The 22,334-nt window shown below is 44.0% G+C and overlaps 1 protein-coding gene and 1 long non-coding RNA gene across 7 annotated transcripts in view; both read left to right on the top strand.

Annotated features, from left to right (window-relative positions):
* LMNB1 (lamin B1) overlaps positions 1 to 3,409 on the top strand; it is a 57,801-nt gene extending 54,392 nt beyond the window's left edge. Inside the window, exon 11 of the mRNA XM_060636235.3 lies at positions 2,622 to 3,409. Within this exon, the coding sequence (XP_060492218.1) occupies positions 2,622 to 2,663 (42 nt within the window). The 3' untranslated portion in view covers positions 2,664 to 3,409. The remainder of the gene's footprint in view (positions 1 to 2,621) is intronic.
* A 6,982-nt stretch (positions 3,410 to 10,391) lies between these two features.
* Positions 10,392 to 22,334, top strand: part of LOC132681593 (uncharacterized) — a 109,280-nt gene continuing 97,337 nt past the window's right edge. For 3 of the 6 annotated variants that reach the window (XR_013557360.2, XR_013557357.2, XR_013557355.2), the window contains exon 1: positions 10,392 to 10,575. This is a non-coding gene — a long non-coding RNA (uncharacterized LOC132681593). The remainder of the gene's footprint in view (positions 10,576 to 22,334) is intronic. The other 3 variants (XR_013557356.2, XR_013557353.2, XR_013557358.2) reach the window with 1 other exon arrangement.

Below are 22,334 nucleotides of genomic sequence, written 5' to 3'. Positions count from 1 at the left end.
ATAGCACTTCTTTAAAACAATTTTTTTTCTCCTTATATCCAATTTCAGTTTTTATCATGTTTCATAATGTACATAATATGCAGGACATATTGTGTATCACTTATAAATAAGTATATATGGGTTGGAATGCATGCTCAAAATTATTTACTGGAGAGTTCTGTGATAGAGGTTTATTTTAGATCACTAATTAGAGTATCTGCATATAAACTTAAAAAAGCCAGAGTAATATTCTACTGCAGTGGGAAACAAAAATTCTTGCTATATTAAATTCCAAGGGGCGCCTGGATGGCTCAGTCGGTTAAACTATATTAAATTCCAAATCATCTAATTATAAGATAGATTTTAGCTGATGCTTGGGCTTTTGAGAGCCCTTGAAATAAACTCCAAATTTGATTTTAATTAATTAAATTGGAATTATTAATAAGTAATAAGCCTTCAGTTTATAGTCTCAAGCTGTTTGAGTCAGGTGATTAATCAAAATTCCTACCCTTATCCTTATAAGGCTTTGTTTCTATGTTTCCAGCTTTATAAGTCGGTTCATTTTGCTTCATTGGCCCCAGTCCTACTCCGAATAAACATTCTCTTAGGTGGTTAACCCCCAGGGTTGAGAACCACTTGATGTGGGTTGTATGAGGTAGAATGAACTTTGGGATACTTCCTAATACATTTTGGAGGACTGTTCAAGAACAGCTACTTTAGCTTTAACTTCCACAAGAAACCAGGACAAGATCCATTTCCTGCCCCCAGTGGGAAGCATTATAATGAGTGGAAGTAAAATAACAATGTAAGAGATCTCTCAAGGTGGCAGAGAAGTGGCTCAGAGTATGATTTGTAGCAGGTCAGATGCTGGAGAAGACTGTCTAGGCCGCCAGAATTGTTGAGAAGATCCCTGGGAAGTATGCTTGTCCAGTAATTTGAAAGTTGGGCAATTATTTGGGTATCAGAAGACCCACAGTGGTGTTTGCATTACCTGTTGGCTGCATTAACGTACACCCCAAAACATAAGTGACTTAGAACAAGTGTTTCTTACTTGCCTTGATTCTGTGGTTTGACTGGGCTCAGCTGGGCAAGTCTTTTGCTCCATGTGATGGAGAGAAAGTTAATGACACAGTTGTATTCAGCTGGGATCTTGGCTGGGGCTGGAATGTTCTCCTTGTTTCTCTCCACGTTGCTTTATCTTTTTTTGTTTTTTAAGTTTATTTATTTATTTTGGGAGAGACTGAGATAGTGTGAGTTGGGGAGGGGCAGAGAGAGCGGGAGACAGAATCCCAAGCAGACTCCACATTGTCAGCACAGAGCCCGATGTGGGGCTTGAACCCACGAAACCGTGAGATCATGCATGACCTGAGCTGAAACCAAGAGTCGGACACTTAACCAACTGAGCCACCCAGGCGCCCCCACGTTGTTTTATCTTTTGGTAGTTTGGTTGAATTCTTGTTTATAACATGGCAGCTGTCTTCCATAAGGGGGAGAAAGAGAGCACCAGATCTCTTAAAGGCTAGGCCCATATTCTCTTAGACAAAGTGAGTCTGTAGGCCATCTTCAGCCGTAGGCAAGGGCAAATAGTCCTCAGCTCTGATGGGGAGAAGTGAGGCAGAGAACCTGTGGTGATCTTCTGTTCACCACAAAGGGCGTGTCAGGATGTCAGTGTTAGGTGTATCTATCCAGTTGTATCGTAGGATACATGTCATACATAGATGAAATGGGAAGCTTTGGTGGTAAGTGTGCAGTCTGGGCTGCCTGGGCAGAGAGCTTCTGCACACGTTGGAGCCAAGGAGACGCTAATACTAATCTGCAGTTGACTCCAGAAGGGAGATTACAGAGACACTGAGGGACTGTGAATGGAGGGTCATTAAGACCTAGTGACTGAACTTGAGAGGGGAGAGAAGGAGAAGAAGGCAGATGTGTGAGGCGTTTAGCTTTGGTGATCAGAGTAGATAATGATGTCAAGTTTTAAAAGAGGGAAGATGGAAGGGTAGATATTTTGAATTCTCATTAGAGAATGGGTCCAGTGGCCTTTCGAATTGATGAGGGTTTTTTGGTGGCCTTCAAGAAACCAATTTCAGCCCAGTCTGGTGGTGAGTGACAGGTCCGACTGTGTGGTTTTAAGGAATTAGTGCGTGGTGAAAGACAAGAACAGAGAGAGCCATGTTGACTTCACATCCGAGGACGATGCCGGAGCCTGTGCTTTGGGATGTGCAAGCAGAGGACCCAGCCGGCTGGGCTCCCTGATGTGGTTGTTCACAATGGAGCCTGCTGACCTCCTGTTTCCGGTTACAAAAGAAGGTTCTTTATTGAATAGTGACTTTCAGCCTTAGCTGCATATCATTAATTACTTAGGGAGTTTTAAAATTATATATAAATAGATATACTTCCCCATTTAAATGAGAAATTCTTATCTAGAGACCCAGATCAGAATTTTTTTTTTTAAAGCTCTTCAGGATCTGAATGTGCAGCTGGAGTTTAGTGTCACTGTTGTAGAATTTGTTGGAAGAAGTTTATAAGAGGAGGTTATTTCATTTGAAGTTAGGTAATACGGTTTTGTCCTATCTCTGCCTTATTTTAAAGTGCTGTCCTCCATTTTCTTAGCACTGATTTTTCTTTCTACTTTTCCTCGTCAGGGAACCCCAAGAGCATCCAATAGAAGCTGTGCAATTATGTAAACTTCTCAAGTCAACGGTCTTCCTCAACACAAAGAAATACGGTAATCCTTACCAACATGCAGTGCAGAGCCTTCTCAGAAGCACAGAATATTTTTATATTTCCTTTATGTGAATTTTTAAGCTGCGAATCTGATGGCCTTAATTTCCTTTTTTGACACTGAAAAAGTTTTGTAAAAGAAACCATATCCATACACTTTGTTGCAAGATGTGAATTATTGACACTGAACTAACTGTGTACTGTTTGGAAAGGGTTCCTCAAATTTTTTGACATTTTTTTGTATGTGTGTTTTTTTAAGTTCTTACAAGAAGGGGACGGGAGGGTAAATAAACCACTGTGTGTCTGGGTATAATTTGAAGATTGCTCCATCTAGATTAGCAATCTGCTCTTGATTACTCTCTGCTATATATAACGGTGCTGTGAGGGGGGGGGGCATTTTTCAATATATCAAACTTTTGTACTGAATTTTTTTGTAATAAACAATCAAGGCTACAAAAAATTTTTTTTAATAGAAAAGAAATTTTGTAAGAAGGCAATATTAACCTAATCATCATGTAAGCACTCTTGGATGAAGGATTCCACAAAACTTTGTTTTATGGTTACTTCTCTTAGATTCTTAATTCATGCGGGGATAGCGGGTGGGAGGGACGGGTTTCTCTTAAAATGCATTAGCTGTGTTTTTAAAGATAGTGTAACTTGCTTTAATTTCCTATGATACATTAACAAATAAAAGCTGTTTTAATATTAATTGGTCTCTTTTAACTTTAAAAACCTGATTTGGGGGGAAGAAAAGTATTGTTTTACTTGTGCTTTTCATAAAAATAATTTGGCTTCTTGTTTAACGTAGATGTTTCTTGGGGTGCCTGGATGGCTCAGTCAGTTGAGCATCTGACTCTTGATATCGGCTCAGGTCATGATCCCAGGGTCGTGGGACTGAGCCTCGAATTGGGCTCCATCCTGAGCGCTCTCTCTCTTTCTCTCTCTCTCTCTGCCTCTCCTCCACTCGCACTCGCTCGCTCTCAAAAAAAAAAATTAAAATAAAAAAATAAACTAGGTGTTTCTTTAAGCTTTGATAATGAGGAAACCACAAACCACTCTGAGGTCTTTACCCCTCCTCCCCCTTTCAGTACTCTGTCTTCACCAATAGCAGTAATAACAATAATAAAAGTAATAATAGGGGCATCTGGGTGGCTCAGTTGGTTAAGCTTCCGACTTCGACTCAGGTCGTGATCTCATGGTTCTTGAGTTTGAGCCCCGTGTCAGGCTCTATGCTGACCGCTCAGAGCCTGCTTGGGATTCTGTGTCTCCCTCTCTGACTCTGCTCCTCCCCCACTGTGTGCTCGTGCTCTCTCTCTCTCTCTCTCTCTCTCTCTCTCAGAAATGAATAAACATTAAAAAAAATAATAGTAGCTTATGTTTTGGGGTCAGATACTGTGCTCAGTGCTTGATATTTTTCAGCTTATTAACAATTAGACCTTTCAAAATCTCCTTTAATAGGAAAGTTAAGTGGGAACAGGGACAGTGGCAGAAGACACTGAGGAAGATATTCCTTTTAAAGGGAGAAGAGGGAGAGAATACTCTTCTAGAATCTAGTTTTACCGACTTATAAAAGAGAGAAAAGATATCCGTAACCGTACCTATTAGAGGATTAAGGTATGAGTGATGTGACAGGGAGGCCATGTGCTTATGGGGTGGCTTTGTCATGTATAGTGGTAATCTAGGGTGTCGTTTGTTAGGGGTTTGGGCCAGTTTTGTCTTGCGATTGCTTTCTCCAAGTGTGTTCATCTTGTGGGAAGTGGAATGCCTGCACCATCTGTCGAACGAACAGATGATAAATTTCGGAAGCCAGCCCGGAGTCAGTGTTTGGTTTTCCCTTAAAATATTCCTGCAGTAAGCTGCGCAAAGACTCCCGGCTTTCACTGGAAAATAACTCACAAAGTCTCAGAATTACTGTGCTCTGCAGATTTACTGCATACGCTGGTGCCATCACAGACACAAGATAAATGCCGGGCAAGATACGGTGTCAGGTGAAGCAGATAAAATGATAACTTCTCAGCACAGATTTGTCTTCACAATGAGCATGGCACTGCAGTGTGCAGTCAGTCTCGGCTTTGACAGATTTTGCCACAAGATGGGGTTCTTGTCATCAAAATACACTCAGGGTACTTTCCTGCTGGGTAAGTCAGGTTCTAGAAACCAACCCTTTTTAGTAGGTGGGCACTAAGAATCGACGGCCGTGACACGGAAGAGTAGTAGGTACTCCGGCGACGTAGACGCACGTCTGGTGATGTAGGGGGAAAATCCAGGACCCTGTACCCACGCGGTTTGGTGCCCTGGGTGTGTTGCAAGCAGAAGCTGGTGGCGTTCACTTAGTCTGACAAAGGTGAAATTACAGGTTCTCTGAAAACGAGCTGCACATGTTATCTGTTCCCACGGAGCAGGAGAGGCAGAGGGCTCGAGCACCTGCCTCCTGTGTATGCTCTGTGTCTCCACATCCACGGAGCTTTGGGATACATTTCTGGATTACTGACCTGTTTTACACCCAGCATGAGGTTTCCCCTCCGCTTTCTCTTTGGTTTTCTGGTCTCACCCCTATGTTTGGACAGGGATTTTTTTTTTTTTTTTTTTTAATTTCTCTTGTGGGTAGGTCTCCTCTCTATTCTTCACTAAGAAAATTCTGGATGCTCCTATTTTGTTGAATATGATCTCTTTCCTGTTTGCTGTTCTTCCCTTCTGGGGTTTCTTTTAGATTTTTTATCGAACCCATTCTCTTTCATATCTTGTAGATTTCTCTGTGTTGTTGTATTCAGTAATTTCTTTCTATTTATCTCTGTATTTTTTATCCTGCTCATTGAGTTTGTAATTTATATACTTTTAATTTCTGGAATTTGATTTTTTTTCAAATTCAGCTCTTCACTATAGTTCTTTTCTTCTTTTAAAGGTCATTTTAGGCATACTTGTTGTATGGTTTCTAACATATTTTCCTGAGTTCTTATGGAGAGCCTAATTTGGTTTGCCAAAATGGTTTGAGAGCCAAAAATGGTTTGCTTTCTCATGGGGTTTTTAGATTGTGAACTTGCCTTCAGCAGGTGTTTATTCTGTGAGTGGTTTGTGTGCCTAACATACAGGGTAGTTTGGTGCTTTTCTGTTCCAGCTCCCCAATGATGATAGTGGATTGGACCTTTGTTGCTGTTTTCTCATCTGGTGGTAGTGAAAAAAAATCCACTTGGATGCTGGTGCATGGGTATTCTTTATTTCTCACAGGTAACTTCCACATGCTCCCCCTCAGTCTGCATCAGAAGTTTGCCACTGGGGTGCCTGGGTGGCTCTGTCATTTGAGTGTGCGACTCTTGATTTTGGCTCAGATCACGATCCCAGGGTCATGGGATTAAGACCCTTGTCTGCTCTGCGCAGAGTGTGAAGCCTGCTTGGGATTCTTTCTCCCCACCCCCCCACCCCTCACCGATGCGTGCACACGTTTTCGCTCTAGCAAAAAAAAAAGTTTGCCTTTGCTCTGGGTCTTTGGGCTTGCTGTAATGGGAGGTGTGGGAGCACTTTATGGTTCTGAACCTTTTGCAACCAGCTCCCTTTTGGGTAGGTCCTGCCCTTGCACGGAGTCGTGCCCTGTTTCCTACCCCCACCCCTCAGCCTCCATCCTAAAAGTTTCCATTTCACACTCTGAATTCTTGTTCCTTTATGGCACCTGGGCATTTTTGGTTCTCATTTTAAGCTTGGCTCTCTATTAAAACAAAGATTTAATTACAGGTTATCAATTTTATAGTGATAGAAGGAGCCCCTCCTTGTCAGTTATTTCCTCATCACACACCAATACAAGCATGTGCACATCGATTTGCCTGTGTGTATGTGTACGTATTTTAAGAGAGATGCTGATTCTAAATCATGTTCCCTTTGGTTTCAGTTTCTCACCCACCATCCCTTTCATGGAATCTTAAATTACAAAGAAACTTATTTGAATGCCCTTTCTTTTCCCGGCCAAATCACATGGAGAACAGAATGACTTGGGCCCCTTGAAGCAATGTTCTGGTATTTCCACGTAGTTACCTAGGAAAGCCCAGAATTCTGAAACTGGGAACACTCCTTCCCTCCCTTGCTAGAAGAAAAAAAAGGCACAGAAGGACGTAATATTTAGTATTCTGTGTTTCTGCCATTTGTCTGTCTTACTAGGGAGACTTTCAGAACCAAACTGATGGCAGCGAGGAAAATATTTAGGCAAAACACAAGTAAAGCTCACAGGAGTTGTTTTCGAGGTGTTGTGGAGGGAGCTTCATGTGAGCACGCTGAACGGGAAGAATAGTTAATCAGTGGGGAATGGATGCAGCTTGGCTGATCTGGAGGGTCATGCAAAGAGAAGGGCAGAGGATCATCGTGGAGGCCGACCAGTCACCAGTTGGCCCTGGGAGACCGGCACCGGACCTAGAGTGCGAACCCGCACCCCTTCTCTCATTTCTCTTACATATTTGCCTTCACTTTTAACAGCACAGTAAATCCTGTCTTTTGCTGACTTTTCACCAGAGGCTAAAATGCACCTCTCAGTTCAAGGAGACATCCGGTTCAGTAGCTTAAGTAACGTTACAACGATAAAGCACATATCCACCCAGATTTATTATGTGAGTGCTTCCTCCACCAATCTGAACTAGAATTCTCAGTTTAAGTGTCAGCCAAGTTTGCTCTCAGAGAAACACAGCTCTTGTTCCATTTCAGGAGTTTTTATACCTCCTTTGGCTTTGTAGTGCTTCAAATGGGCCCTGGTGTGTGGAGCCTAATGGTTTCTCTGAAAATTTCTTATACCATTTTCTTAAACATTGCTGTTGGTTTATTTGATTTAGAATAAGAAAATCCTCACTTGCCTTCTTAAAAATGTTTACTATCTTTGAGAGAGAGAATGCAAGCAGGGGAGGGACAGAGAGAGGGGGACAGAAGATCCAAAGCAGGCTCCATGCTGACAGCAGCCAGCCTGATGTATGTGGGGCTTGAACTCACGAACCATGAGATCATGACCTAAACCAAAATCAGATGTTCAACTGACTGAGCCACCCATGTGCCCCCACTTGCCTTTTAAGCCTCCTTTCATGATAAACTCAGCCCTCAGAGTGGGTGTCCTAATCCTCTTGGCCCTGTCACATCCACCAGGCTTCACTTTCCCCACACATCCAGCATTGGGGGCAGATCTCCCCATGGAACTGTAATAGAGTGGAGGTACCTACACCAGTATTTCTTTTTCCTCAGTGTTTATAATACACTCTGGGGAATCATTTTCAAAGGGTCTAGTTTGTTGAATACACCAGAGTCTTTTTTTTTTAATTTATTTTAATGTTTATTATTTATTTATTTATTGAGAGACCAAGCACGTGAGCGGGGGAGGGGCAGAGAGAGGGAGACAGAAACTAAAGCAGGCTCCAGGCTCTGAATTGTCAGCACAGAGCCCGACACAGGGCTTGAACCCGTGAACTGTAAGCTCATGACTTGAGCTGGAGCCGGACGATTAACCGGCTGAGCCACCCAGGTGCCCCCATCGGAGTGTTTCCATAACTGCCTTCCATATAGGCCTGTGTGCCAGGACTTACCTTAAGCTCCCAGTGTTAGCTAGAGTGTCCACAGTGTCACCAGAGGGACACGGGTGTCCTGTGCTGAGTTGGTCTCATCTGGCAGAGGCTGGCTTTCTAGTTTAGTGGCTGAGCGTGGTCTTCAGAGGACTTGTTCATTGTCTCACTTCCCCGAAGTCTGAATCCCAGAACCCTTCTTTTCCCTTCTTTTTCTCCAGGCTCTCCATTTGAGCCAGGGAGAGTCCCAGCTCACACCACCCTTCACCAAAGGCTACTTTGTGGCCCAGCTGTTGGCCACTGGAACATTGTCTTCCCAAGCCTGGGATTGTGAAACCACCCAGCCTTCCTTCCTCTTTGCTGCTAGCTCCCCCCCACTCCTTTGTTACCTTCCAGCCAGTGTCAAGAGGGGACTGAACCCAGGCTAAATGTGGAGCCAAAATTTTCCTATGATTCATTTTCTCAGTTGCTCTTTTCTTTTAAGTCTTTCTCCTGCTGAGAGAAAAACTGGAAATTTGAACCTTAGAAAAAAGGAGCTGAAAAGTCTTGATTAAGTGCCTGTTGTGTAATCATCCCTCTACTGGCACAGAGGGGATGGTGGGTCTGGCCTGGACTCAGCTGCAGCTGCGGGCCACCAGGAACAGTGCTTAGGTTTATAATATGGGAGGGGTCCTTGGGTGGGGAAGGAAAGGTTTGGGCACAGAGAGGCATGTTTGGGAGGCTCAGGGTGGCCTCCTGCCAGAAGTTCCTACAGGAGCCTGAAGCAGGGCCCCTGGCTGTGTCATGCACCTGGGAGACTCTAGGGACACAACTAAGAGAAAACAGCAGGGACAGGGTTCTGGAAATGCAGTGTGGCACATCAAAGATTTCCTTACTTAAAAAAAATTATATTTTTGTTTTTTTTAATTAAAAAAAATACTTATTTTTGACAGAGATACAGAGCATGAGTGGGGAGGGGCAGAGAGAGAGGGAGACACAGAATCGGAAGCAGGCTCCAGTCTCCGAGCTGTCAGCACAGAGCCCGCCGTGGGGCTCGAACTCACAGACTGAGAGATCATGACCTGAGCCGAAGGCAGATGCTCAACCGCCTGAGCCACCCAGGGGCCCCTATGTTTTTTAATTAAAAATTTTTATTGTTTATTTTTGCTAATGGGGGAGGGGCAGAGATAGACAAAATCCCAACCAGGCTCCAGGCTCTGTTCTGTCAGCACAGAGCCGGACTTGGGGTTCGAACCCACAAACCATGAGATCATGATCTGAGCTGAAATCGGATGCTTAAACGACTGAGCCACCCAGGTGCCCCTTTTGACGGTTACTTTTGAGAGAGAGAGAGAGCAGAAGCAGGGGAGGGGCGGAGAGAGGGAGACCCAGAATCCAAAGCAGGCTCCAGACCCAGAGCTGTCAGTGCAGATCCCAGTGCGGGGCTCACTGTGGGGCTCCACGTCCTGGACCTGGAAGTCATGACCTGAGCTGAAGTCAAACGCTTAACCGACTGACCCATCCAGGCACCCCTAAAGGTTTCCTAACTTAAAGTTTGCTGTACCACACTGGGTAAGGGGTATCCTTGCTTTGCAGACTGGCTGTCTTGCCTAGAGGTGAAGTCATTTATTCACTCATTCATTCCTTCAGCAACCATACCCCGGGGAATTTGCGTTTGCCTGGCGGCCACCTCCAGACAAAGCTTCTGGAATACGGAGCTGAGAGATCCAGTGGTTTTCTGAAAAACTCGTTCTGTTCACACAGGCCTGTATCCGACAGCTCTGCCTACTTTATCCCCGGCAGCTGTCAGAAAATAATTTACACAGCCGGTTTACAAATGAAAACCGTGCTATTCGTTGTCCAGAATGAACGGGAACAATTCCAGCTGTCAGATAATCCCCACATCCCTAGTTCAAATCTCTGTTGCGAATGTTCCTCAAATTAATGGCGAATGTAATAAATATTACTGGCGTGGTGCAGTTTAGCAAGCGCTTTCACGTATGTATTCCGACCCGACTTGTGCCTCTCAGCCTGTAAAGCCGTGGCTTGGTCGGGACAGGCGGGCTGACTGCTCTCCAGGAGGCTCGCGCCCGCTCGCCCCTACCCCCCCTCGCCCTTCCCCCACTACGACGCGCCCCTCCCCCACTACGACGCGCCCCTCCCCCTGCCGTGCCTTCCTGGCTCCTCCCCCCCCAGGCCTCTGCCTCGTTCCGTTCTCCGGGGTCGGAACCACGGCGGGCGCGCGCTGCCCGCGCGCCGCCCTTCCCGGAGCCGGAGCGGGCCGCCTTCCCTGCAGGATGCATTTTTCCTGCCGTCAGGGAGGTAATGAAGTGTTGTGATGTAAAAGTCACCTCTGGGAGATAGTCACCATTAGGTAAGCTAAACAGAGGTGGTGGAGACGCAACAAGTCCTGCAGAGCAGGCCGGGCGTCGGTGAGGCAACGTGTTACTAATATATCTGGGAACTGTGGGCTGTGTCCCGGGGCGGGAACAAGCACCCCCAGTCCTCCTAGCGGGTGGTGGACGGCCTGTGAGTAACGGGAATGATTGCAACTGGTGGTGATTCAGCTCTGATTAGTAAGGAGGTGAAAAAAAAAAAAAAAATAGTGGTGTTGTTTTTTTGTTACATGATAGAGAATTAACCATTGTGTAAACCATGCCCCGTGCGGTCCTGGGTTATGTTCCAAGTTTGTACTTCCCCACATGGGTGGGCCTTCTCCTCAGACGGGCTGTAAATAGAAAAGGCAGCATTTTTTTCACCTTTGACCCAGCTTTGGGAATGGAAACCCCTGGAGACTGCAGCACTTAGTGACAAGAAGTCGCCGTCCCAGAAAGTGTGGTCGAGAGAAAGCTGATATTCCTGCTTCTCAATTTGCTTATCCGCAAACCGAGACCAAAAGTCCTGTCGCAAAAGAGTGTTGATGGGCGTATTAGATCCCGAGGAAAGATCACGCCAAGGCAGTAGGTCTAAATAAATAAATAGTGATTTGTTTAAGTGTATTTATTTATTTGCAGAGAGAGAGATAGAGCATGAACGGGGCAGAGAGAGAGAGAGAGAAAGAGAGAGAGAGAATCCCAAGCAGGCTCCACACCGTTAGGCAGAGCCCGACGCTGGGCCCGAACAAACGAGCCAGGGGATCATGACCTGAGCGGAAACTGAGAGTCGGACCCTTAACCGAATGAGCCCCCCAGGTGCCCCCGATAGGTAGTCATTTAAAGCGAATGGTTACTTCAGAATTTTTGACAAGGGGCGTCGGCAAGTAGGGTGAGGTTCTCATCGCGCGGCTGTTCGTGTCTGGAAGTCTCCGTGTGAGAACAGTGCAGGTCAGAGCTGACGTTTCTCCCCGTCGGCTGAGTGCTCAGGCAAGGAATGCCTCTGAGAATGCCGGAAGCATCCCACACTTCGCTCACTTGGTGAATAGATGTTAACCCCACAGACGTCTCGTGAGCGCTGGAAGAGTGCCAAGCTGCGCCCTACGCCCCGGGAAGGCAGTGTTGCGCGCAGAGAAATCTTGCCCTGACGCCGATGGGGCTGCAGCTCCGGGAGGGCATCAGCCGAACAATCGCACAGATACGTCCCCGCACCGCCGTGCTGGCTTCGAGACGCCTGGCTTCGAGACACCACACAGCTGGCTTCGAGACGCCTGGTCTCCCATGGGAGACGGCCATTGGGAAAACGCGTCCGGTGGGAAGCCGGGTTTCAAAGACGGGTTCTCGCCACCTTGGAAGAGCTCCCCTGCCCACACCTTCACAGTCACGACAGGCGTGATTTTCACTGTGTTCAACTTCTTTGGCTTCGTGTGTAGTAGGGTTACTGGAGCCTCGCACAGCATTAGCTAAGGGGACATCGGGTGGTCCCGAAGGGCCGTTTCGCTCTAGCCTGAGTCAGTCCAACTGCCAGTCAGGGCTCCCTTGTGCAGATGGAGGCGGAACAGTGAAGAGCGGTCAGATCCCCAGGCGGGTATCCGCACCAGCCACGGCCTGCGTCTCGGCCCCTCTCCCGGGTGCTCTTGGACCTGAAATTGACAGGCACCGATTCAAGGGTGTAGGTCGATCATTGTTACCATGGGAGGCGAACGTGCCCACGTCTGTCAGGTCCTTCACCCAGCCCCCGAGAGGAATTCAGAACCGTCCTGGGGCTCTCCGAGACTAGACTCTGCCCTCTGTCACTGATGGGGTTTGGGCTGGAACCTGGAAGCACCTGGAAATTGGGAGTTTTGGGGATCGAAGCCTGCCCGGAGATAGGCTTTGTGAGTCACTCACGTAGAGAAACCCATACCTGAAAGGGGATCATTCCCCACCCCCCAACATTGCCACCCCCCCCAGCCAGGTGCAGACAGGTGTGTAAAAGCAACATCAAATCAGGGATAGCATAGCAACATCGGCTTTTCTTTTTTCTTTGAAAAGCGAATATTAGATGACTACTTCCCAGTCAGAAGCTTTGGAAAGTGCACTCTGAGTTTTCCGTTTTAGACAAATGTCGGCTCTCCCCTGCCGTGGTCCCCACTGTACCGATTTGTTCCAAATCATTTAAACATGGAGTCCCGTGGCTCGCCTCCCCCGTGCAGAGGTGCGGCGTCCCTGTCAGATCCGTCTCCATTTCTACTGGAAGAAGACATTGTGAGCTCTGTCAACACTTGTGACAGGTTGGCCACACTGGCACCTTTGTTGCTTAAAACCAAAGAGGACAGTGACGGTCCAGGTGCCCCATGTGCTCAGGGCTCAAATGGGACCACGGAGAGGATTTCTGGAGCATGTTTGGCAGTCACTTGTGAGTTTTCCGTCGAGACCCAAACGCTGAGAAAATCTTTTCGCTCGTGCCAATTGGCCATCCTTCCCTCTCAGCGCTTTCCCGGCGCACAGGGCCTGCACGCTGCTGGAAAGTCGTGTCTGCGCTCTGCACAAAAGCTGCCTGCCGACCTGCTGTGCGTGATCCACGGGGCTGAGATGACAGGGTCTTGTCTCGCTTGATGTTGGCTGTGGGTGGATTTCAGGTTTTCATTTAAGTAAAGAATAGTTTAAGCCTTCAGCTGGGAGAGGGGGTTAATGTGTCTGTGGGCGAAGCCTCGGGGGTTCTAATGCAGCAGGTGACCCACCAGCATAGCCCTCTCCCCTCCACACCCCCACCCCCCCAGGTGGCCAGAAGTAACTGTGGCTCTTTGGCAGCTCTTTGCCAAAATGCTTGGTGGAGGTTGGGAAACACTGAATTGTGGAATTTAAGGCAAAGCGACGGGGTGCTCTTGTCGTCTTTGACACGTGCATCCTAAGTGACAGGAACGAGAGCAGACCTCATTTAATGGGCGGCCAAAGGGTGCCGGGCTATTCTGAACCAATCTGTTGGTCAGCGTGTTACCTTCGACAGGCTCGGTAGCCGATGCTCAATGACTTGGGATGGTTTCAGTGGAGAGACAAGAGTTCACTGATGCTGTGTCTGTGGGGGGAAGCCAGGAGGCTGACAGGATTCCAGGAGGCTTTGTGTGAAGGGCCTGCTCACTTCCAAGAAACAACGGGCGGAGCAGGAAATGTGGACATACGTGCTACTCGTTAAATGACTTGTTCATATGGCAGATTGTCCCCATCTGGGGGTACGTGACCCCGGTTATGTTCACAGAAGCCACCAGGAGGTTGTGGAGACAGATGTATCCTCTCCTTATCTCTGATCCCCTGACCCCCGAGGTGCCTGTGGCCACTTCTTCCCCCGAATCCTCTCTGGATTCACTGTTGATTCTCACACTTGCTGCCTCATTCTTTTTCCTCCTCACGCAACCTGATTCCAGGCACTTTTTCCTTGAGTGATGCTCATTGTGGCCACATGGAGCTGTCGTTAGGAGTGTGGGACGGGAGCAGAGGAGATGATGGGGTTTCAGAACACTTCACCTTGATTTTGATAAATGAAAGGAGGTGGCCTATCCCCAGATTTAAAGCAAGGCAACGGGCAAGAGCACCCCGTTGCCTTGCTTTAAATTTCACAATTCAGTGTTGCCCAACCTCCGCCCACACCCACATGCTTCAGGGAGAACCTGTGAGAATCAGGGCTTCAGGGGAACCTGTGGCGATTTCTGTTTCCAGAGTGTGGTGGGTGGCTTCAGTTCAGCAGGACTGTCTGGTCAGTGACAGCCTCACCAGCACTGTGCAATCTCAGCAGGATGTGTCTTTGGGGTGTGTTTTTTTTTTTTTTTTTTAAGTTTATTTGAGAGAGAGAGTATAAGCAGGGAAGGGGCAGAGAGAGAGAGAGAGAGAGAGAGAGAGAAAATGCCAAGCAGACTCTGAGCTGTTAGCCCAGAGCCCAGTGTGGGGCTCAAACTCACGAACTGTGAGATCACAAGCTGAGCTGAAATCAAGAGCTGGCCTCTTAACTGACTGAGTCGCCTGGGTGGCCCAGGTCATGTGGTTTTTAGGTCAGAAGCTCTGAGGCTGGTTGGCTTCTATCCACGATGGGAAGAAAAGCATCATTCTGGCCCCTTCTCTGACCTTCTCCTGGCAATCAGTGCACAGGCTGTTCACGGTCTGTGCTGTCGAACCTGATGTAGTTTCGCTTCAGCAGGGCAAACACCAAAATAGTCAGCCTTGGCCACGTATAGCATCTCTAAGGACAGTCACCAACTTTGAGCCTATAGCCTCTAGTTAAAATGCACTGCTGCTTTCTCACCGTTGCATGCTGTTCATGCAAGCCTCTGACTCCTATTGTGTTAGCTGCAGCCCACACTCTCTCCTCAGCTTCCTGGTCTCAGCTTTCAGACAGCGCTGGTGTCAGGCTGGGCCCAGCTTGCTCTATTTTATTTATTTTATTTTATTTTATTTTATTTTTTTATATTTTATCTTATTTTATTTTATTTATTTTATTTTATATTTTATTTTATCTTATTTTATTTTATTTTTATTTATTTTATTTTATTTTATTATTTTTAATTTTTTAATTTAATTTAATTTTTTATTTTATTTTATTTATTTTAATTTATTTTAATTTTTTATTTGTTTAAGTTTATTATTTTATATTTTATTTTATTTATTTATTTTATTTATTTTATTTTATTTTATTATTTTATATTTTATTTTATTTTATTTTAATTTTTTATTTGTTCATTTTATTTAAGTTTATTTATTTATTTTGAGAGAGAGACAGAGACAGTGAGAGAGAAGGAGGGAAAGGAGAGACAGAATCCCAAGCAGGCTCCGAGCTGTCACCACATTGCTGGACACAGGGGCTCGATCCCATGAACTGTGAGATCATGGCCTGAGCTGAAATCAGGAGTCAGTTTAACTGACTGAGCCACCCAGGTGTCCCACCAACTTGTTCTGTTTTTTTAAATTACTTTTTACACTGCAAAATTTAAGCATATGTATATGTGGAGAGAAGAGTCAACCCTGTGTGCCCATCAGCCAGCTTCAACAGTTGCCCATATGAGGTCAGTCTGGTTTCTTCCTTACTCCCTCCCTCTGCTCTGCCATCTGGTGGATTATTTTATTTTTTTAAATGTTTATTTATTTTTGAGAGATAGCACGAATGGGGGAGAGGCACGGGGCAGTGGGGAGAGAAGATCTGAAGTGGGCTCTGTGTTGACAGCAGCCAGCTGGATGTGGGGCTCCAACGCAGAACCGTGAGATCATGACCACAGCTGAAGTCAGGTGCCCCCCACTGGATTATTTTAAAGCAAATCCCACATATTACATAACTGCAGATATTCCTTCAAAATGTATCTCCAAGAGACCGGGACTTTTTCTAAACAGAACCATAGTTCTATTATCATACCTAAAACAAATAATTTCCTTTAAAAAATTTTTCTTTCCTCCTTTCCTTTTTCCTATTTATTTTTTTAACTTACATCCAAGTTAGTTAGCATATAGTGCAACAATGCTTTCAGGAGTAGAGGCCAGTGCTCATCCATAACACCCCTTATGCATTAGCCCACCCCCATCCCACAAACCCTCCAGCAAACCTCTGTTTGTTCTCTGTATTTAAGGGTCTCTTCTGCTTTGTCCCCCTCCCTGTTTGTATATTATTTTTGCTTCCCTTCCCTTATGTTCATCTGTTCTGTGTCTTAAAGTCCTCATACGAGTGAAGTCATATGATTTTTGTCTTTCTCTGACTGACTAATTTCACTTAGCATAATTCCCTCCAGTTCCATCCACATAGTTGCAAATGACAAGATTTCATTTTTTGATTGCTGAGTAATACTCTATTGTGTATATATACCACATCTTCTTTATCCAGTCATCCATTGATGGACATTTGGGCTCTTTCCATCCTTTGGCTATTGTTGATAGCGCTGCTATAAACATGGGGGTGCATGTGTCCCTTCCAAACAGTGCACCTGTATCCCTTGGATAAATACCTAGTAGTGCAATTGCTGGGTCGCAGGGTAGTTCTATTTTTAATTTTTTGAGGAACCTCCATACTGTTTTCCAGAGTGGCTGCACCAGTTTGCATTCCCACCAGCAGTGCCAAAGACAACCTCTCAACATCCTCGTCAACATCAGCATCCTCGTCAACATCTGCTGTTGATTAAGTTGTTGATGTGAGCCATTCTGACAGGTGTGAGATGGTATCTCATTGTGGATTTGATTTGTATTTCCCTGATGATGATGAGTGATGTTGAGCATTTTTTCATGTGTCGGTTGGCCATCTGGATGTCTTCTTTGGAGAAGTGCCTATTAATGTCTTCTGCCCATTTCTTCACTGGATTATTTGTTTTTTGGGTATTGAGTTTGGTAAGTTCTTTATAGATTTTGGATATTAACCCTTTATCTGATATGTCATTTTCAAATATCTTCTCCTATTCTGTCAGTTCCCTTTGAGTTTTGCTGATTTGTTTCCTTCACCATGCAAAACTTTTTATTTTGATGAAGCCCCAATAGTTCATTTTTGCTTTTGTTTCCCTTGCCTCCAGAGACATGTTGAGTAAGAAGTTGCTGCCACCAAGGTCAAAGAGGTTTTTGCCTGCTTTCTCCTCGAGGATTTTGACGGCTTCCTGTCTTACGTTTAGGTCTTTCATCCGTTTTGAGTTTATTTTTTGTGTATGGTATAAGAAAGTGGTCCAGGTTTATTCTTCTGCATGTCGCTGTCCAGTTTTCCCAACACCATTTGCTGAAGAGACTGCCCTTTATTCCATTGGATATTCTTTCCCGCTTTGTCAGAGATTAGTTGGCCATCCGTTTGTGGGTCCATTTCTGGATTCTCTATTCTGTTCCATTGATCCATGTGTCTATTTTTGTGCCAGTACCATACTGTCTTGGTGATTACAGCTTTGTAATACAGCTTCAAAGCCTCCAGTTTTGTTTTTCTTTTTCAGGATTGCTTTGGCTATTCGGGGTCTTTTTTGGTTCCATACAAATTTTAGGATTGTTTGTTCTAGCTCTGTGAAGATTGGTGGTGTTATTTTGATAGGGATTGCACTGAATATGTAGATTGACATTTTAACAATATTTGTTCTTCAATCCAAGAGCATGGAATATTTTTCCATTTTTTTTGTGTCTTACTCAATTTCTTTGATAAAGCTTTCTATAGTTTCGTGTATAGATTTTTCACCTCTTTGGTTAGGTTTATTCTTAGGTATTTTATAGTTTTTGGTGCAATTGTAAATGGGATCGATTCCTTGATTTCTCTTTCTGTCGCTTCTTTATTTGTGTATAGGAATGCAACCAATTTCTGTGCATTGATTTTATATCCTCCCACTTTGCTGAATTCATGGATCAGCTCTAGCGGTTTTTTGGTGGAATATTTTGGGCTTTCCATATAGAGTATCATGTCATTTTCAAAGACTGAAAGTTTGACTTTCTTTTTGCTGATTTGGATGCCTTTTACTCCTTTGTGTTGTCTGACTGCTGAGGCTAAGACTTCCAATACTGTGTGGAATAATAGTGGTGAGAGTGGACATCCTTGTTGTGTTCCTTAGGGGAAAAGCTCTTAGTTTTTCCCCATTGAGGATGATATTAACACTGAGTCTTTCATATATGGCTTTTATGATCTCGAGGTATGATCCTTCTACCCCTACTTTCTTGGGGTTTTTTTTCAAGAAAGGATGCTGTATTTTTTCAAATGCTCTCTCTGCATCTATTGAGAGGATCATGTTGTTCTTGTCCTTTCTTTTATTTATGTGATGTATAACATTGATTGTTTTGTGGAAATTGAACCAGTGCCCTGTCATCTCCTTTTTAGTGGGGTCTTTGTCTGGTTTTGGAATCAAGGTAATGCTGTCTTCATAGAATGAATTTGGAAGTTTTTCTTCATTTCTATTTTTTGGAACAGCTTCAAAAGAATAGGTGGTAACTCTTCTTTAAATGTTTGGTAGAATTCCCCTGGAAAGCCATGAAGCCCTGGACTCTTGTTTTTTGGGAGATTTTTGATTACTAATTCGATTTCTTTACTGGTTATGGGTCTTTTCAACTTTTCTATTTCTTATTTCACTTTTGGTAGTTCATATGTTTCTAGGAATTTGTTCCTTTCTTCTGAATTGCCCATTAAAAAATTTTTTTTAAATGTTTATTTTTGAGAGACAGAGCATGAGCAGGGGAAGAGCAGAGAGAGAGAGGGAGACACAGAATCCAAAGGAGGCTCCAGGCTCTGAGCTGTCAACACAGAGCCCGATGCAGGGCTTGAACCCACAAGCTGTGAGATCATGACCTGAGCTGAAGTCGGACGCTCAATGAACTGAGCTACCCAGGCACCCCCATTGCCCATTTTATTGGTGTATAATTGCTCACAATATTCTTTTATTATTGTTGGTTTTTCTGCTGTGTTGGTTGTGATCTCTCCTCTTTCATTCTTGATTTTATTTATTTGGGTCCTTTCCTTTTCTTTTTGATCAAACTGGCTAGGGGTTTATCAATTTTGTTAATTCTTTCAAAGAACCAGCTCCTGGTTTCATTGATCTGTTCTACTGTTTCTGTTTTGTTTAGTTTCAATATCATTGATTTCTGCTCTAATCTTTATTATTTCCTGTCTTCTACTGGTTTTGAGTTTATTTGCTGTTCTTTTTCCAGTTCTTTAAGGTGTAAGGTTAGGTTGTGAATCTGAGATCTTTCTTCCTTGTTTAGGAAGTCCTGGATACTTTCCTCTTATGACTGCCTTTGCTGTGTCCCAGAGGTTTTGGGCTGTGGTGATATCATTTTCATTGGCTTCCATGTACTTTTTAATTTCCTCTTTAACTTCTTGGTTAGCCCATTTATTGTTCAGTAGGATGTTCTTTGGTCTTTGGAGACTTTTTTTTCCGAAGTTTTTCTTGTGGCTGATTTTGAGTTTCATAGCGTTGTGGTCTGAAAATATGCATGGTATGATCTTTTTGTACTTGTTGAGGGCTGATTTATGTTCCAGTATGTGATCTATTCTGGACAATGTTCCATGTGCCCTCAAGGAGAGTGTGTATTCTGCTGCTTTAGGATGAAATGTTCTGAATATATCTGTTAAGTCCATCTGGTCCAGTGTGTCATTTAAAGCCATTGTTTCTTTATTGATTTTCTGTTTAGATGATCTGTCCATTGTTGTAGGTGGGGTGTTGAAGTCCCCTACTATCATGGTATTATCATCAATGAGTTTTTGTATGTTTGTGATTAATTGATTTATATATTTAGGCCCTTCCTTGTTTGGAGCATAAATGTTTTTGCTTGGTGGATAGACCTCTTAATTATGATATAATGCCCTTCTTCATCTCTTGTTACAGCTTTTATTTTAAAATATAGATTGTCTGAAAAAAGTATGGCTACTCCAGCTTTCTTTTGGTGACCATTATCATGACAGATTGTTCTGCATCCCCTTACTTTCAATCTGAAGGTGTCTTTAGGTCTGAAAAGGGTCTCTTGTAAACAGCATATAGATTGTTTTCTTATCCATTCTATTACCCCATGTCTTTTGATTGGAGTGTTTAGTCCATTGACGTTTAGAGTGAGTCCTGAAAGATATGAATTTATTGTCAGTATGTTGTCTGTGGAGTTAGAGTTTCTGGTGGTGTTTTCTGGTCTTTTCTAGTCTTTGTTGCTTTTGGTCTTTTTGTTTTTGTTTTTGTTTTTCATCTTTTCTCCCCTCAGAGAGTCACCCTTAAAATTTCTTGCAGGGCTGGTTTAGTGGTCACAAACACCTTTAGTTTTTGTTTGTCTGGGAAACTTTTTATTTATGTCTCCTTCTATTGTGAATGACAGTCTTCCTGGATGAAGAATTCTTGGCATATTTTTCTGATCCAGCACATTGAATATATCCTGCCACTCCTTTCTAGCCTGCCATGTTTCTGTGGATAGGTCTTCGGCGAGCCCAGTCTGTCTTCTCTTGTAGGCTAAGGACGTTTTTTCTTTTCCTGCTTTCATGATTCTTTCCTTGCTTGAGTATTTTGTGAGTTTGACTGTGATATGCCTTGTTAAATTTTTTAAAAAATATTTATTCATTTTTGGAAGACAGAGAGACAGAGCACAAGCAGGGGTAGGGTGGAGAGAGAGGGGGACACAGAATCTGAAGCAGGCTCCAGGCTCTGAGCTGTCAGCACAGAGATCGACGTGGGGCTCGAACTCACGAACCGCGAGATCATGACCTGAGTCAAAGTTGGACTCTCAACTGACTTAGCCACCCAGGTGCCCCTGATATGCCTTGTTGATGGTCAGTTTTTGTTGAATCTAATGTGATTTCTTTGTGCTTCCTGGATTTTGATGTCTGTGTCTTTCCCCAGGTTAGGAAAGTTTTCCACTGTGATTTGCTCACATAAACCTTCTACCCCTTTTTCTCTCTCTTCATCTTCTGTGACCTCTATGATTCTGATGTTATTCCTTTTTAATGAGTCACTGAGTTCTCTAATTCTTATATCGTGCTCTTTTACCTTAGTCTGTCTCTATTTTTCTACTTCATTAGTCTTTATAAGTTTGTCCTCTGTATCTCTGATTCACTGCTCTGCTTCATCCATCTTTGCCGCCATGGTATCCATTTGAGATTGCAGCTCAGTTATAGCATTTTAGATTTCATCCCAACTAGCTTTTACTTCTTTTATCTCCACAGAAAGGGATTCTAATCTATTTTCAACCCCAACTAGTTTTCTTATTATTGTGATTCTAAATTCTGGTTTGGACATCTTGCTTGTATCTGTGTTGATTAAGTCCATGGTTGTCATTTCTTCCTGTTCTTTCTTTTGGGGTGAATTCCTTCAATTTGCCATTTTGAAGGAAGAAAAGGAATTAATAAAGTAAAAAAAAAGAAATTAAAAAATTAAAAACAGCATAAAATAATCAAATAAAGGTTATTAGATCCTTGGTGTGTTTTGATCTGGTTGTTGAAAGAAGTTTGATAGAATAGAGAAAAGAAAAAAGGAGAAAAAAAAGGAAAACATTTGAAAATTTGAAAAAATGAATACAGTAAAATGAAATGATGAAAGTAACCTAGAATTTAACAAATTTACAAAAAAGTAAACAATATAGAAGAAAATTAAAGAAAAAATCTTTTTTATATAAAAACAGAAGATAAAAATAATTTTTTCTCTTTCTGTATTCAAGAATAAGAAAAGGAAAGAAAAAGAAAAAAAATAGAATAGATGGACCAGCGAACAGAATGAAATATGATTGAAATTACATCCAGTTTTCCCTAGAAGTCAAATTATGAAGTACTATCTACTCTGTAAACTAAGGAGGCGGAGAGACTTGTGTTCCTCAAGAGCGTGGTTGGCACAGTTGGCTTAGTTTAACGTCTCCATTCCCCACTAGGTGGCATTGCTTAGCTTACTGGGGTAGATTGTTGTGGCACATGTAGGCGTGTACGCACATGCACAGGTGAAAATGGTGTCACTCAGCTACGCAGTCTCTGGTTTCAGAACTCTGTGCTCTCCTGACAGGCACTCAAGCACTCCTCCTTTGTCTCTGGCTTCCATCCACTCCCCACTTCTACACTGTCTGTGACCAAGCCTTCAGGCTGCCACATAGCACCTCCCTCCTGAGTTTTATCTCAGATGCGGCTGTGTTTCTCAACCCCTCACTTCTGAGGGACTGCAGCTTTGACCTGCTCAGACCCTCTGGGGGAGGGTCTCGCTGAGCAATGGCTGGGTGCTGGTCCACCCCCAGGAACCTTCAAGCAACTGTGCTGCTGCTGATGTCCAGAGACTGTGCCTGGACACCAGCCCACCCCAGAAAAAGTTCATGTGGTCATGTAGCAGCAGTGTTTCAGGGGCTA

This window comes from Panthera onca, chromosome A1 (assembly GCF_046562875.1).
Source record: "Panthera onca isolate mPanOnc1 chromosome A1, mPanOnc1 haplotype 2, whole genome shotgun sequence".
In the NCBI taxonomy this organism is placed as follows: domain Eukaryota; kingdom Metazoa; phylum Chordata; class Mammalia; order Carnivora; family Felidae; genus Panthera; species Panthera onca.
This window is presented reverse-complemented; position numbering and strand designations above follow the sequence as displayed.